This window comes from Mesoplodon bidens, assembly GCF_964165515.1.
Source record: "Mesoplodon bidens genome assembly, chromosome: 11".
NCBI lineage: Eukaryota > Metazoa > Chordata > Mammalia > Artiodactyla > Ziphiidae > Mesoplodon > Mesoplodon bidens.
The window spans coordinates 86,761,829-86,780,047 of NC_138167.1; the positions used below are offsets into that span (position 1 = coordinate 86,761,829).

The window sequence follows — 18,219 nt, forward strand, 5'->3', positions numbered from 1 at the left end:
AACACTTATATATTGTTTGAGATGTGTCAGGTGCAGTTCTAGATGCTTTATGTATTAATCTTTTTCTAAACCTTACCACAAACCTATAATGTAGGTGGTACTATGTCTAGACACATTTTATAGATTAGAAACCTGAAAAACAGAAGGTTAAGTTACTTACGCAAGGCACAAGGACACTGAACACAGTGGCGGTAGGTTGACGGAGCAGAGGCATATGGGAAAGAAAGAAGGTGGCCAAGGTGATCGTTTTCTACTAACAATTGTGTTTCAAACCTGCATTCTAGGCCACCCTGAATTCCACTCTAGCCTTCTTTCTGGGCTAAAGAAGAAAATCTATCTAGGGTGGCAAAAGAAAGAGCCAAACAACTCATTCCAGCTGCTGACCTTACTTTGAAGAGTCAGTCTGAGAATAAAACAGTCACATCAGGTTTGTGAAGATAATCACTTACTTCCAGACCTCTTTGAAAATAAAAGGGTGTCAGAAGGAGACCTTCCTAAACTCTGGCATTCTTTTTTTTTTTTTTTTTTAGGATGTTGGGGGTAGGAGTTTATTAATTAATTTATTTATTTTTGCTGTTTTGGGTCTTCGTTTCCGTGCGAGGGCTTTCTCTAGTTGCGGCAAGCGGGGGCCACTCTTCATCGCGGTGCGCAGGCCTCTCACTATCGCGGCCTCTCTTGTTGCAGAGCACAGGCTCCAGACGCGCAGGCTCAGTAGTTGTGGCTCACGGGCCTAGTTGCTCCGTGGCATGTGGGATCCTCCCAGACCAGGGCTCGAACCCGTGTCCCCTGCATTAGCAGGCAGATTCTCAACCACTGCACCACCAGGGAAGCCCTGGCATTCTTTGCATCTTAGTATGCAGGTACAATTTAAATCACTTGTATTTGATGTCAGTGAGAAAGTGACTAGCCTTGAAATGAACCTTGATAACATGCAGAATATAGTCACTCTGTTAACTAGTGGCTTGTCAGTAGAAATCACAGTTTAAGTGGTTTTAACAGCAGATTTGGTATCTGCTCTGTATTTGAATATTTCAAATATCTATACAGCAGCCAAGATTTCAGTGAACCCTACCCCCAAACATTCCAAGCCAGGATAAATTTCAGCCTCCTTTGCACAAGCATGGTTTCTAGCCTCAAAACTGTTTCATTTCCCATTTGATTGCAAGTGACCTAGGATTCTGACGATGATCCTTATGGCTTCTTTGTGACTTGCTGTATATGACTTTGCTGTGACTTAATTTCTTCCATCTAAAAGTGGATATGACAACATATGTAACAACATCTGATTAAAGGTACAAATTTTAAATAAAATGATATTCAGTAAAATCCTTGGGATTTTGGAGGTGAGGTTCTTACTAAAACTTAAAAGATAGAAATATTTTTTCCTGCACAAAGATAAAGTTTAAAAAGAAGTGTAAAACTTGGTCACAGTTTTTAAACTAGTCTGCAAAGGCATGTTACCCAAGAATTTTTATTATTGATTTCCTATAACTTAAGAGTTTGATCTTTCTTAAAATGCAGTATAGTAATGGTAAACTAGATTAGGTATGAGAAGGTTTGGGTATTCATTTCTGTTGGGCTTCTTACTAGCTCTGTGAGCTTGGGCAGAGCATTGGACTTCAGTTTTCTCATCTATAAACTGGAAGGAGTAAAAATGATTTCCCATGCCCAACTCAAAGGATTGCTATGATGTACATCAGAAAACAATAAAGACTAACATTTACAGGGAGCTTAATTTATCCCAGCCATGCTCTGAATTATATGCCTTATACCTTTTGCCTCATTTCATCTTTATTTCAACATTATGTATTAGGTAATACTTTTTATGTATTTTACAGATATGGGAACTGAGACTCAGAGAGGATAAGAATGCTGAGTTCATATAGCTTATTATCAGAGGGAAGAACCTGGATGTGAAACTTGCCAAAATGGTTCTGCTTTATAAAAGTAAGATGATCTACATATCAAGATAATGTGTTTTCTTCTCCTCCTGTCCTCCTCCTCCTCCTCCTCCTTCTTCTTCTCCTTCTCCTCCTCCTTCTTCTTTCTCCTTCTCCTTCTTCTTTCTTCTTCTCCTCCTCCTCCCCCTCCCCCTCCTCCTCCCCCTCCCCCTCCCAATCCCCCTTCCCTCTCTCTCTCTCTCTCTCTCTCTGGTAACAATTACTACTGTTATTCATCATATACACTATAGCACTATAGTAGATTGGGTTTTGATAAGGAGCAAACCAGACCTGAGCAAAACAATAATCATGGTATGATCCATAGCTAATGATCTATCTTCATGTAATAGTCATTCATCAAGTGGTTCTTGAGAATTTACTATATACTTTGTGCTGAGTGTGGGGACTCTTACAAATATGAAGAGAATGTGCTTTATTCCTTGGGGTAAGAGATGTACATAAAAAACCATAATATGAAGAAGTGATTGCATGTTATAAGAATGAGATAAATACAAGAGGAGTTCAAGTGGAAAAGTTAATTGATTCCAGGTAAGGGGATCATGGATTTTGCACCAATGTCCAGGAAAAATATTTTCCTTTTCCTAAACCATCAGACTAACTGGGCATGGGTTTATTAAATGCCAAGGAGAAAAGGAGTGGGGTAAGGTGTTAAAATTATGGAGACTGGGCTTGGAAAATAAGACAAAATAGCATGTGATAGTACCCTTCCTCCCTTCTTTAGATGCACACTCAAAATTTTAATTTCTTCACATTTCATCAAGGCAAAAGTATATTTACTGTAGAATTGTGCACTTAGATGGCTAGAGGAGGGGGGGAGGGAGGGTGGTGGATGGGAGGGTTATCCTCTCATGTTTCACAGATGTTGATTTCAAGTTTCTACCTGGTAACAGCCTAGGGGCCAGGACATAAAGATACAAGTCAAAACATAGAGACACACACAGAGGACTGACAGCATCCAGCAAGGGAATTACAAAAACTCAAAAAAGCTTCCACTGGCTGAATAACTCTCTCTCCTTGAAGTTGCACGTTCTATTTACTAAATTTGGAAAGAGCCATAGACTGTATTGCCATTTTCAAAGTTCTGAATTATATACAAGTGTAGCCTATGAAAATAAAATTTTTCATATACAGGCTAAATTAAACTGTGATCAACTTCTAAGATCTATGTGTTTTATTTTATTTTATTTTATTTTATTTTTTTTTTTTCTTTTTGCGGTATGCGGGCCTCTCACTGTTGTGGCCTCTCCCGTTGCGGAGCACAGGCTCCGGACGCGCAGGCCCAGAGGCCATGGCTCACGGGCCCAGCCGCTCCGCGGCATATGGGATCCTCCCAGACCGGGGCACGAACCCGTATCCCCTGCATCGGCAGGCGGACTCTCAACCACTGCGCCACCAGGGAGGCCCTATGTGTTTTATTTTAAAAAAACACACACAACTGGTAGACAACAAGAAAGGTTTTAAACTATGAGTAAGGAAAGTAATAAATGACATGCTTTTCATATAAAACCATGGCTTTCTTCCAGGACACTTTAGAAATACGTTCAAAATACATAGAAAACCTCCACAGCGTAGTACTTGAACTTGCACAAACAGCCCAAGGCAAGTAAGAATCCGAATGACTACTCATTTATTTTCACAGACCACGCTAAAAATAATTTCATTCCATTTGCTGGACTTACACATCCTGAAAGCAAGAAAAAGCTGTCATTTCAGTAATATGATAAATGTGACTTATAAACAAGACTAGAAAGGGTGGATAGAGGAGTAGGGTTGGGGGTGGGGAAATAAACCCTTTAGTTACAATTTTAGGGAAATGAATCCACACGGTAAAACAAATTCCAAGTCAAGTTGCTCCACTGCTACACTACAGAAGAAGTTTAGAATCTTAAGCAGATGAAAAAGGAATAAAGCATTTAAATGGGGAGAAAAAAAGGCCGATAAAATTTCTGGCTACACTACAAGAGACATATCATTACCATATGATCTAATGTGGGTGTCAGCCGGATTGTGTTCATTGAGGGAAACCTTATTTTTTAACTGTGCTATGGAGTAGAAGCAGGAGGTTTTCAACCTAGTGACAGTCACAGAGCAGCACCTGCCCCCTCCTCCTTTCCACACCTGCAAACTCTTTTGCCTGGGCTGAATATTTAGTGTAATTACATCTCAGCTTTGAGGGCTCCTGTGGCAGATCCCCGGATTAAAAGGTATGGTTTTCAATAATTGTCCTGAACTCTGCTACAGACTAATAAAACTTTGATCAAGTTGAGAAAAAAGGGATTATTTGGTAAGAGGAAAAAAGAAAACAATGTGTGCTAAACTTTTAGTAACCTTTATGCAGCATTTTAAACAAGTATTGCTTGAAAACAGAAAGTAAATATTTGGTAAAAATGGTTGAATGCATTGCTTTACTTCTTTCTCTCTGTTCTTGCAAAGATGTTTCTTAAGAAACTATAACCTAACACCATGACTGTCTTTACTGATATATTTTTTATTTGTGCTAATTAAATGTTTAGCTCTTTGGGAAATGTTTATAGAAAAGTATTCTAGACTGGCATATTATTCGTAGTTGGATTATATATTTAAGGATTTATTCTCCTCCTGAATTCTTGTATATTTTAAGAACTTTAAAACCTCAGAGAAGTGAACTCTGGTGATAACTTATAGAAGTCTAATGTATACTATAAAATAAGAGAAATTATCACCAGAGAGGTGACAATAAACACTGTATATAATTATGCTGATTATTAAGGACTGAACTAAGATAATCTCACAGTTAGCTACATAATTTCTTAAATGTAAAGAAGAGACCCTGCCAGAATTTTCGCTGCAAATAAAATTTTACTATAAGATACATTCACTCTAAAATGAAAGTGTGGGTTATTTTTCTTTCTAATTTCAAAACAGGGTAACATGATGACCACTGGTTAAATGGACTCCCAGTGATGTAAATACCTGTGGCTTTTTCTTCAAATTGCTATTTTGACCAGAAAAAGAACCACATGCCTCCTATAGTAGCCTTTATTTATGGATGGATACTGCTTTCGCTGTTTATTTTTCACTTATTTCTATTGTTATGGAGGTTTTTAATTCACCTAGTGCTGGAGGATTTAATTTGCTCTGCATTTACAGCTTTACTTATCTCGTGAGGGTTAAAGTTTGACTTTGAAACTCACACCAAAGGCTTAAATGACATCATACAAATGTTGATCTGCATGGTATAATGAAATGAAGTAGTTTAAGAAACCAGAAATTATTATTTTTGATAGAACACATAAATTATGGCAAGGAACTTTAGTAAAGTAGTGACATTCTTAGCAATTAGCATTTTAAAAAGAGGCATACATTCTAAGAATACTTAAAACAGTCGAAATGAAATTTTAATAGCATATCATCTCAAGAATAGTCTCCTTGCTCTCTACATGGCCAACTGCTGGTTTTTTTTTTTTTTTTCCTGATTTATTAAGAAAGGAAGGAAATGATTAAAGAAATCATCAGTATCAACAGCCCACATTAATTGTTTTAAGATGCTGAGTTTTTAAGTATTATGACACTAATTTTAAAGAAGTTATTTCATGGAGGAATTTGTATAAAGTACCTGGACACATATTATTCTTCCCCAGGACATTCAGGATTAAAATGCACGCACATGCTTGCACACACACACACACAAATGATAAGTAATGGAAGCTTAAAAGCTGTCTGAGTTCAGCTTCAACCAAAAAGAATGTGTAGAGAATTTGTACCATTTTAACAAGAGTAAACAAGTGTAAATGATAATATTCCTCTGAGCTAATGTTTAGCATTTCCTTTTTTTGGATTTGTGAACCAGGCATTTTCTGCTCTGGAGAAAGATCAGAAAGCGACATCTGCATTAATTCTTGTTGCTATTTATTAAATCTGCAATTAGCTTGCTTCATTTTTCTCAAAAATTGTAAGACATTAAATATGCAAGGCTAGCAAACTTGTGGTAAACCATAAACATTGCATTTTAATGTGAAACAGACAGAAAACCACTCTCTTATATCCAATCCAAGGGAACACTGCCAAAACAATAGGGTCTCCTTTAAAAGGCAATGCAGTAACTGAGTGGGAATGGGTTTCTAAAGGAAACCGGATACTGAATTTAAAGGGGCAGTGTGAATAATAATCTTCTTGTTATTATTTAAATGAAAAGTCACTATTCTGTATTGCATACGTGCTGCCTGAGACGTGCGTCAGTAATAAATACAAACTAAATAAAATTGTAAGAAATTTTAGAACATTTGTTTCCCCTCTAGTAGATCTAGGCAAACATTTCCAGAAGATACATTAAGGTTAGAGCATACAAAGACTTTTTCTTTTCTGTATATGCTATAATTGGATAATGACTGAAAATAATTCTCTAATTATGAATGTACAACTTTAATATGAACCCTTATAAGTGTACAATTAAAGATGATGAGACTAAAGATAATATCTACAATGTGTTCTGGGAATACTTTGAGCAGTTTCAGTGGGGTTTGAAAATATAAGAACTCAAAAATAGACTGTTCCCCCATAATCAACTACTTTTTGTTATTCAGATTTATTAAGATTTTGTTATTCAGATACATTTAGTTCAGCCAACTAAACAACTGACTTAATAACATAGATGTACATATCTATAAGGGCTTGTTGAATGAATGGATAAAAACTGTCTGGATTTGTCGAAATCATACTTTCTGTTTGTCGATTTGTTTACAAAATAGTCCTGTTGGTAAAATCAGATAACATATAAGTCATATAAAAATCAGATAGGATTTTCCATATATGTCTATTAGTTTATTAAAAATGATTAGTTTGAGAAACTAGCCAATAGATTTATTTTAAAAACTGAATCTTGCTTATACCAAGTTGAGGTTATCAATTTGATATCTTTCTTATGCTAGAAATTTGATATTGAAAAAAGATCATCATATTTTTAAAAATCAGACTAGTTGGTTGCCTAGAACAAATTGAATAACGTGTATTGTTAATAAACTGACGGTCAATTGAGTCATGTGCAAAATATTGTGCAAGGCCCTGGTACACAACAAAGATTAAGACACGCCCTGAAGGAGTACATCTTCTAGTGGGGGGGGGGGCAGGCCAAGCATGCGAAACAAATTACAATATAATGTGATAAGATCTTTAAAAGAGGTAAGCAACATGCTTTGGGAGCATAGAAGAGAAAGCAGCATCCTGCCTGAATGAGCCAGGGAATACACAAGGGAACCCCATTATCTCATTTAGCCTTTACAACACTCTTACGAGGTAGGTATTTTAAATGGTGATTAGCTTTGAGTGTCAGGTTTGAGGTGGGGACTGGGAGTAGAGAGAAAATGGAGAGAAATACGGCTTGAAATATCAGTTGGTATCAAATTATGTGTGGTCTTATATGCAACAAAGGGGATGTAGACCTTATTGGCAAGCTGTGAGAAGTCAACAAAGGGTTTGCGGTAGGGAAAATTAACACAATGAAATTTAATTTTTAGAAGATGGCTTGGGCAGCAGAGTGGAAGATGGCCTGGAGCAGAAGAAATATTCAAGGCTGAGTCCATTTGGAAGCTCTTGTTCAGGGAGTGATGAGAAGGGTCTGGACCAAGATAAATACAGTGGGGTGGAGAGACGAGATTGGCTTCCAGAGATATTTCTGAAGCAGGAACTGGAGCTCTCTCAAAACTTTATTTAATTGTGGCATGGCTTGTGTTGAGTGAGCATTGAAAATTCCAAAGTGGTTTATCATCATAACAGTTTTGCAGGTGGCTTGACTATATAACCCATGGTCTTAATTCGGACCCAAATTCAACCAAGCAGATTCAACTATTCAAATTTTTCTTCATAAGTAAATAGCTGTGCGAGTTAGTCTCTAATGTACCTTGTTACCTTCCAAATATATTTCTAACACTCTGCTCCTAACAATAAATAAAATATTACTTTTTATGCTTTTCTCTATGCTCATTCCACTGTCAGGTGTTACTGAAGAATAACCATATACACTAGGCAAGGCTACTCTTCTAAACCTTTCATTTGTTTCCTAGGTTCCTTGGTTGTGAAAATACATGAGATAGATCATGAAGGCAACTTTCATCTTCCTCTTGCTTGCACAAGTTTCCTGGGCTGGACCGTTTCAGCAGAAAGGCTTATTTGACTTTATGCTGGAAGATGAGGCTTCTGGGATAGGCCCGGACGACCGCTTTCCCGAAGTTCCTGAATTAGAGCCTCAGGCGCCCGTGTGCCCTTTCCGCTGTCAATGCCATCTTCGAGTTGTCCAGTGTTCTGATTTGGGTGAGTGGGGTGCAGGCTCTCTTTACCTACCTTGTCTGCTTTATCCATGGGAATGGCTTCTGTGGGAGTTTTAGCATTTTCAGTTTTAATTTCTGCAATTCCAACTGTGAGAGACAGTGCCACCTAATGAGGAGTAAGGGAAGCAGACAGGAGAGAAAGAAATAGCTTTGAAGTGAGGGGACTTTCTTCTAAGTCAGGGCTCCGTCACTTTGCAATCTTGGACAAGTCACTTAAAAAGAAAATAATCTTTCTGAGCTTCATGGCTCCCTTTCTGCAAAATAAAATTTTGAACAAAATAATATCTTATGTTCTATGATTCCAGGGTGATAGCTTATTTTAATTTGATGATTTGCTCTCATGAAATCTTAGATATTAAGAAAACCTGGGTGATCTCTCTACTCTTGGCTTAGCCCAGATAACAGTTTGAACATTACTAAATTGTAAAGTATGCAGAGTTATCAAGAGCAAAACAAGTAAACTTTTAGAACAGAAATTTATCTTTCAAGTACCAAAATACTCCCTTAATCCCTGGGTCTTAGTTTTGCCTCTGCCTTTGGCATTTTGTAATCTAGCTGTTTATATTCTTTAGAAAGTTTCAAAGGAAATCTTTATAACTAAGTTATGGTATAAATATTCAACATAATCATGAAGCATATATCTCTATCCTAACACTGTAAATACAGTTTGATTTATTAGCTTTCAAGAAAAATTTGGCCTAGGAATTCCAAAAGCAATATACTCAGAAGATAAATCTCCAGAAAGTTCGAAGCCCCAGCAGATGGGCCAAAAGGGAATGAATTTAGTTTACATGGCAGCTGATTCACATTCCTCTTTTTTTTGGTTCATTTTTCTTACTGGAAAGAAAAAAAATCCTCACAGAATGATTCTGCCATGGTGCATTTCCTTATAGAATAAACCTCATAGCTTTGTAGAGTACTTATTTTTGAAATCCTGTATTTATTCAGAATATGCTTTCTAGGAGTATTTTGCAGGAAAATTTGCTACTAACTCCTAGAATTGCAATAAACTACATACAGGAACCCAGAAAGATGTAAAACATGTTAAATAGTAACAACTGAAAAACAAACACTTTGAGATAGATTCTTTGATGCTGACATGTACTGTACAGCCATTTAAACCCAAATAAAACGTGTAAATAAAGGCTTTAAAAAGGCTACAGGATAATTCCACTAAATTAATTGATTAACTCATTAATTCAGAAAGTATATTGAGATCCCATAATGGGTCAGATCTGTTCTGGGCCCTGGGGAGAAAGGGATGAGGAAGACAAATATGGTCCTAGTTCTTGTGGGTCTGATATTCTACTGGTGGTGGTTATTCCTTTTTTGAATTGTGTATTAGAGACAAGGGGGATTAGATTACTAGCAAATTCTACAGAAACTTTTATGGCATCTAGAGATTACCTCCATTACTGGTTTAGACAGGAAAATAATGGTGTTAAAAATATCTGAAGAAGGGAATCACCATATGATGGATAAACTAGTGGTAAAGTTTTTCAAATATTGCAAAAATGGCCAAGTTCCTAAGAAATGTGATGCAAGTTGAATCTCACTTTGCCTGAGAACAAGTTTAAAAGGATCCATAACTACCCCCCATACACATATTATCAACAATAAAGAGTTGATATTTTTAAGGAAGTCTTGTCCAGTCACTTCACTGAAGTTTTATTCTTCCAAAAATACAGTTTTACTTTGCTTTCATGATAAATAACTCATAAAGCTTGACTCTGATTAAAGCATTGGGACAGTTTTCTAATTATCTATCACAAAAAAACTCCCAAGCCTATTGCTCAAAACTAAACAGAAAAATGTAGCCTTAGGGAACATCAAGCTCACTGATGTGGATGTCTCATGATACAGTTTTTTGGTTGTCCTTGTTATTATTTTGCTTTGTTTATTTTGTGTTGTTTTCAGATGAGAACGTTTTCCAAGTTATCTTTTTCTCTAAGAGCCCAGAGTGTACGTCATCCCTTTGGGCTTACTGATCTTATATACAGAAGTAGTAGCTAAGGTTGTAATAATGATTCATTTTGGGGAACCATGTTTAAAGGGGAGTACTGAGTTCCAATGAGCAACGGTCTCATCCAAGTAACTTTTACTTTTTTTTTTCACATATGCCTATTTAAATATATTGTCCAAAAAATGAGTCAGATATTTCTGAAACAGAAAATACATTTCTTAAAAGGAAAAGCAGTCCACTGCCTTTAAAGAAAACACTGTATTCACATTTTCAACGACTGCATAGCCTCTGTTCCCTTTATGATCATGGCAAGCTGTTCAGAGCCTTGACATTTTCATCTGTAGAGAAATCACAGTCAGTCTTAGAGATTCGATTATCTGTGTGAGGTACCTGACCCATAGTAGAGCCTCAATACATTTTTTCTATATGATAATTATGTGGAGTAGAAGATGAAAGAAACAGGAAAAAGCAGAGAAGGGGAAATGGGCAACCTCACTCATAGTAATGGCAATGCAGTTTATTTTATTTTTTGTTTTAAGTTATCTAGTAATCTGAACATGAAGCTTGAATTATCATAGCAAAGAAAAAATGCAATGCACTTTGGGGTGAGAAATGTGAATGCCTATTTATACCAAGGACTAATATTTTCTTAAGGATTATTCTTGCTAGAGCTTTTTTTTTTTTTTTTTTTTTTTGCGGTAAGTGGGCCTCTCACTGCTGTGGCCTCTCCCATTGCGGAGCACAGGCTCCGGACGCGCAGGCTCAGCGGCCATGGCTCACGGGCCCAGCCGCTCTACAGCATGTGGGATCTTCCCGGACCGGGGCACGAACCCGTGTCCCCTGCATCGGCAGGCGGACTCTCAACCACTGCGCCACCAGGGAAGCCCCTTGCTAGAGCTTTTAATGAGCAGAGCGGAGCTTCAGTGTTGAAGGACAATAGATCTTTGTCATCTTATTATCTACATAATGTTTACTATAAGCAAACATGTCTTATTCAAATGTCTGACTATTTTTGCCAGTAAGAAGTATTTCTGACAAAGTTAAACAGCATCAAAATTTTAAACAGTTCTTTCAAAGCTAAGATATGAAAACTGTGAAATTAAAATTGAATAATCAGTCCATGGGAAACTTGAGGTGTTCAAGAAGACCCATTGACTGTTTTAGTCCCTAGTTCCAACTTGTCAGAATAGCATTATAATATGTTTTTCTAGAGCATGGGGGATTGAAAAAGTAAACATATATTTTAGCTAAGAAAGTAATGAATTCTCCATTGATATTGGCCAAATTATTTGGCTGAACTTGTAATTTAACTTGTAATTTGAACCAGAATTTTATGAGACCCATATTTTCTTTTCTTTATCTATCCTCTTAAGACATAAAAAGTCCACTCATAATTATAGCATTTATAAAAATAACAATATAAAAGTAAATGTAGGATTAGCAAATTCAGAACCCTATGGGTTTCCTTAAAATAATAATCCCACAATGTTACTCATTTTTGTCTGAATGCCCTAATATTAATCCTGTAATTGGATGCTTTGTTTTATGTACTTAGTATCTTAAAGGAAGACAGTTCCCTTACTTAATGTACTCTTTGGCTCAGCCATTCATCTGTGGATCAAGTGTCACCAAGAAGCATTATTTGGTACTGACTTTCATCTCATTTATTAAAGGCACATCAGCTCTGCCATTAAAGGTACATCAGCCCTGCCAGGTGAAATAAGCATAAGTATTGTTTTTTAACTATTCTTCCAAATTAAAGCAATATTTATTGATATATTTCTTATAAACAACTTTCAAAAGAATTGAAATACCCTTAAAATATTTAATAGTGGGGCTTCCCTGGTGGCACAGTGGTTGAGGGTCCGCCTGCCGATGCAGGGGACACGGGTTTGTGTCCCGGTCCGGGAAGATCCCACATGCCGCGGAGTGGCTGGGCCTGTGAGCCATGGTCACTAAGCCTGCGCGTCCGGAGTCTGTGCTCCGTAACGGGAGAGGCCACAACAGTGAGAGGCCCACGTACCGCAAAAAAAAAAAAAATTTAATAGTGGAAAGATCTTGGGTCATGCAGTTCAACACCTCTGAACTCAAGTCCTGCTTTACCATTTATTACCTGTAACTTTGAAACTTTCAAAACCTGTTTCCTCACTGGATAAATGGGAATATCTCTTACCTATTAGGTAAGAATAGAAAATATTTATAAAAATATTTTTCATAGTAACTGTTATGTTCAGTTGACCATTTCAGACAAAGTCAGCTAATAACACGAAGTTATTTCTCATGATGTTCTTTATTTTTATGTGAAACTGAGAAACACTAAGTATATGGCTTGTCAAGCTCGATACAAAATAGCACCTTCTCTCCCCTCCCCCAAAAGAAGGCCACATCACAAAATAGATAAAAATTAGAAAATTGTATAAATATCAAAATAGTATTCTCCAAATACTATTCCTTTGAACAAAATTGGTTTGGTTGAGTAGAGAGAACAATAAAGCTTTTGGCTATTTAATAATCACAGATGATTCATAGCCTGCACAGTTAGCCCTCTAGACATGATGCCAGAAGATGAAACATTTTATTTTGCCAAGCAAAAGCGTTGTAAATAACTAATGGTCCCTAAAATGTACCTCATAATGCAAAGGATATTTTACTTTTTAAAAATCTCAGGAAAATGTACAACCCTTTAAATTGCATAAAGTTAGTTTTCTTCTTTTTAATCATTTTGCTTCAATTGGTGGAAATTTTGTTTGTTAGTGGTCACCACTTGGAACATAGATGCCAGAGCTTGTCTCTTGTTTGGGGAAACTGGTTTTCCAGAAGCAAATCTTATGCATGAAGTAAATGAACCATTAGACTTCTTCCATGAAATCATCCTAGAAGAATAAATTAGGACTATTTGTAGAGGGGTAGAGAGAATGCTGGAAGCTTAGTTGCTTTCATTGTTTACATCTAGCTTTACAGCAACAGGGATGTGGGGTGACTCTCATTCAGAGTTTCAGATGCATCACAAGGGTATCTCTAAGACGTGGTGCAAGAAGGAGGCTGTGCACAGAGCATGCCCATGGGTTGCCTAAAATAGTTTTGGGTAGGGATAGAGTCTGACAGATCTCAGATGCAGCAAGAGGAATGCTCAGGTGTGATCCAGATAACCAAAGCCCCTGACTCAAGGGGCTAAAGGTGAGGAGGAGGAAGAGAGGGGTCAGAGAAGGCCAAAGGAAGCATCTGTCTCCTTGACCTGACAACTGACATTTCCCTGGTTTCCTTCTTAGTCCCAGGAGGGAAAGAGAGGCAGCTGTGTGGGATCAAGGCATTTGGTTAGACTGCAGCTGTGATGCATTCTCCTCTGGAACATCATTCCTGGCTCCAGAGGACAGGATGGGAATAGGTTAGTCAGAATATCAATGTCCTGGACGAATGCAGGAGACCCTCTAATCTTAACTTTTGTCCTTCAAAAGAGTAGCAAGAAAATTATATATTTCCTTGAAAATAAGGATAAAGAAGAATTAACCCAGTTTGCAATCTAGTCTTAACAAAAGGAAGAAGCCCTGTAGCAGCTACACTGTAACACTCAAGATTCAATTAACCCTTGACTCAGTCTGAAGATGGTTTTGAGGCAATTTCTGCAGCCTGCCTACTTCTGTGCTTTCACTGTAATCTATATTTGCTTTGATGATTCTGCAATAATCAATTATATGTACATAGATAATAATTATTATCTTTAACTACTTATTTAAATATTTACTTTCTCTCCCAGAAGAAGAGCATGGTGATAATTTATCTTTTGGTCTTCCACTCCAAAAAATGCCTTATACTTGGTAGGTTCTCAAACATCAATAAATGCTTGATAAATGAATAAATGAACATATGCATGGCTTAGTGCTTGAATGAATGCATAGTTCTACAATATTCTTGATTCAAGCTGGAAACAGGGTGGAACATGGCTGACTGGAAATTAGGAGTCATGGAACTGTAGCATATCCTTTCTTATTCTTTTTGAGGATGACTATAGAACCAGGAAGCTTAAACCTTCCTTAAGTTATTTGGAAAGAGAATCGAATTAAAATGATCTATTATTTCTGAATCCAACTGCCATCAGAGTTGAATTGCTATTTTTTAAGAGGAAAAGAGGGAAACATTCCTGCCTTTGGAAGAAATGGTTTTTGATGGAGCTGGGACTCCTACATATTATTTTGATCATATGCCAAAACTAAAGTGTATCACCATTGACCTAATTATTAAATTGAAGACAGAAATATAAAAACTTTTTAGAAATCAACAAGAATAAATCTTGGAGTTTGGACCCCTGCCACAGAAAACAACAAAAAAAAGGCATGATATTTTAGGATGACCTGGCCTTTGTCCAACATGATGTTTACCAGATTGATGAAATTTGCTAGCACAACAATACCATTCATCACTGAGACAACTAGAAAAAGAAGTACAATTCTTATTAGCCTTTATTTCAGAAATGACTTTCTGGTAATGTCTTAAATAGAGTTTTAGTTACTTTAATTAATAACCCTATTATTAATTAAAGAAGATAAAGTTTCCTTTACTGAATTTGGAAGAGCAACTAAATAATTCAGTCTAGCCTTGAAAATAATTGCATTTTGATGGAAGATTTGGAATTATATTAAAGAATGCTCATTGAAAAATAATTAAATTTAGGAAACCACTTTTTTCCTGTTACTATTGCTGAATAAATATTAACTCAAAACTTAGTGACTTAAAAAATAATTTTATTTTGCTCATGATTTAAGCTACAGGGAATTTGAGCAGGGCTTAGAAGGGCTGCTCTCACTTGCGGTCTCTCATGCATTTGTAGTCAGGTGTTGGCTGAGGCCATAGCCATGGGGAGGATGGCCCAGACTGGACCTAAGACAGCTCACGCTCATGACTGGCAGTTTGTTCTGCTGTTGCCTAGGAGCTGAGCTCTTCTGTCATCTGGAGTGTCTCACATGGCCTCTCCAGCATAGTGGTCTCAGTGTAGACAGACTTCTTACATGACCCCCTGATGGCCCGAGAGCGAGCATCCCAGAAGAACTGGGTAGCAGCTGAACAACCTTTTCTGACCTAGCTCTGGAAGTCATGCTCTATCACCTTCACCACGTTCCCTTAGTTCAGAGAGACAGCATAAGGCCATACCAGATGTGAAAGGACAGGAACTTGACTCCATCTTTTGATGGGGTTGGCCAAGTGTGTATTGAAGAAGAACATGTAAGATGGGAGATATCAGTAATGCCAAGGAAGGCAGAAAGGATGGGAGGGAGGAAAAAAGGGAGGAAGGAAGGGACGGAGGAAAAGAAAGAATATCCTAATATAAACAAAGACTGATATTTTACAGATTTGCAAGCCTGTAGGATTTGCCATGATTGAATTAGGGTTAAAGTGACCACGAACAGCTCTTTGGGGGGGTCTAATTGTTTTTTGGGAATATGTGCCTACTAAACTGAGGGGTTATCATCCAAAGGTGGGGGGCTTGGTAGACGAGTTGTCCAAAGGTCTTGAACTTCATGGGAAAAATGATGACTATAACAAGCCCACAAAATGACTGACAAGAAAAACCAACTCAGAATCAAGTGCGTTAGGTGAAAAATCTGTGTGTGATAACAACTGAAAAATAGATTGCAGCTTCCAGGATAATATGCGTTATAATTGTATTGTACAGAAAATAAAAAACAATCATTTGTCACAGACTTACAGACTAATAATCAGCAAGATAGAGTTTTACCCTCTCTTCTCATTATTATTATTATTATTTTTTTTTTTTTGCGGTATGTGGGCCTCTCACTGTTGTGGCCTCTCCCGTTGCGGAGCACAGGCTCTGGACACACAGGCCCAGCGGCCATGGCTCACGGGCCTAGCCGCTCCATGGCATGTGGGATCTTCCCAGACCAGGGCACGAACCCGTTTCCCCTGCATCGGCAGGCGGACTCTCAACCACTGGGCCACCAGGGAAGCCCTCTTCTCATTATTGATAATAATTACAGGTACCAGGAGTTGGGACCCTGCTATGCACTATAGTAGGAAATTATTTTATAGAATAGCTTGTTGAATTCTGAGCCAGCTGCATGCTAATAATTTGGGAGATTTATTATGAGAATATATACCTTTATGAAAGAAGAATGTGAAGAGATGATTGTAACAAAACATAGCAGAAAAGATCTTGAAGCTATGGCCATGAACTTTTCACAATGGGACAACAGAATATACGATGATTTTAAAACTAATCAGTCAAAAATTTATTTCTGTACATAAGGCAGTAAGATCAAAGCTCTCATGAAAAATAGTCATTTGTCCCTACTTACCCAGAACTTACAGAAAAGAAAGAAAACTAAAATGTGGTATAATACATAAGTTGATAGATCAGAATTTTGGAGGAGTTTGTTTTCTGGAGTGGTTATGACAAATATTATAGAGGGGGGTGGGGATAGTGGGTACACTTTAAAGGATTGTTAGAATGGAAATGGAAGAAAATGAGTGGGTGGAGTATTCCATAAAACAAATTATATGAACAAAATGAGTAGCTGGGAATAAGCACAGTATGTTCAGGGGACAGTGTAGATCAGCATCTTTTAAAAATATGTACATCGTTTCCATGCATCCATGGCATATCAGGTAGTTCTAGAGTGAGGACTCATGCATCTTGTTCTTGGTTTAGTTTAGCCATGAGGCACTGTGGAGAAGCCATTTAACTTCATTGGGTTTCTGTTTCTTTACCTATGAAAAGAGAGTATTAGACTGGCTTGAAAGTTCCTGATCTCTGGGACAAGTAAAATTTGTTGAATGTTGAACAAGTTACTTTCTTATGAAGGTCAAAACCAAATCCAACAAAAGAACAACAACCTGGCATCTGCTATCAGAATCATTTTTTAAAAGAAGGTATATTTAAAATGGAGGCAGGAGCTAGTCTCAGAAATGTGTGTGTGTACATGTGTATGTGTGTCTAATAATTTATATTAAAACTAACCAAATTGCCCTCATAGTTTTCTGATTATGATATAGGCGGATAAGAACCTCATCATAGAGTCTACCTGATCAGAATTTGGAAACCACAGATTAGCTGATACTCAATGGTCCTTCCCTTTGTGACATTCTAAGAACTCATAGCTAGGATAATTTCCCCTTTGTATTCTGCCTATACTTTTTGAGTGAGCTAGTTAATACCCCAATACCTTGTCTAGCCCTTAAATGTACAGCATGTTATTGGGTCTGATGTCAGAATAATTCTTGTTGGGGATACAAATAGGAATGATAGGGGAAAAAAATATCCTGTTGGAAGCCAGGAAATTAGGCTTTTCATCTGCATTTTGTCACTCCTAGCTACATGAGCTTGTTCATGTCACTAAACTTTTTCTAAAAATCATCTGAAAAAATGATATTATCATACTGCCTTACCTGTCTCATTGGATTGCCGTGAGGTAAATGAGATAACATATTTTCAATTTTTTTATAAATTGTAAAGCTAAATAAAGTTTTAATAATAAAGTGCTGATATGTGAAGTCCCTCAAATGAATATGAAGTTTCTAGTAATTCAGAGAAGATTGTAGGATTATGATTTTGATCATTATAACAACTCTCTAAGAACTAAGCTGCAGAAACCACAAGCCTGGTTTTTTTTATGCTAAATCTTCAGGGAAAAGATGTATATAATTCATCCAAAGCAGTTCCTGTTACTATAAAATTCTAGGATGACATAATCAAAATTGTCAGCCATCCAGATATATCATTTTCTCTTCACATCTGAAATGTATCTTCACTTTGGCATTGAACAATTGTTAAGGGGGCCACTATAATATAAGTTCAACAATGTATAAAACTAAGCATAAGTGGGAATTAAGACTTTGACAAAGAAGCCCACGAAGTAATGATGAATTGTAGGCAGTAACTTTTCTACAAATGAAAGGAAATGTGCCTTTTCTGCGTTGAAGAACACTAATTATCAAAGATTTGGCAGAAGTCTACCACTCTTAATTGCATGAAATTAGCAAA

At 37.1% G+C, this 18,219-nt stretch overlaps 1 protein-coding gene across 2 annotated transcripts in view; it reads left to right on the plus strand.

Moving 5' to 3' along the window:
• Window positions 1–3,871: 3,871 nt before the first annotated feature.
• The window catches only part of DCN (decorin), a 36,980-nt gene continuing 22,632 nt past the window's right edge, over window positions 3,872–18,219 (plus strand). Inside the window, exons 1-2 of one of the 2 annotated variants that reach the window (XM_081248121.1) lie at window positions 3,872–4,165; window positions 8,000–8,246. In XM_081248121.1, the coding sequence (XP_081104247.1) occupies window positions 8,033–8,246 (214 nt within the window). In that variant the 5' untranslated portion in view covers window positions 3,872–4,165; window positions 8,000–8,032. Of the gene's footprint in view, window positions 4,166–7,082; window positions 7,233–7,999; window positions 8,247–18,219 lie in introns of those variants that run through there. The other variant, XM_081248122.1, reaches the window with a different exon arrangement.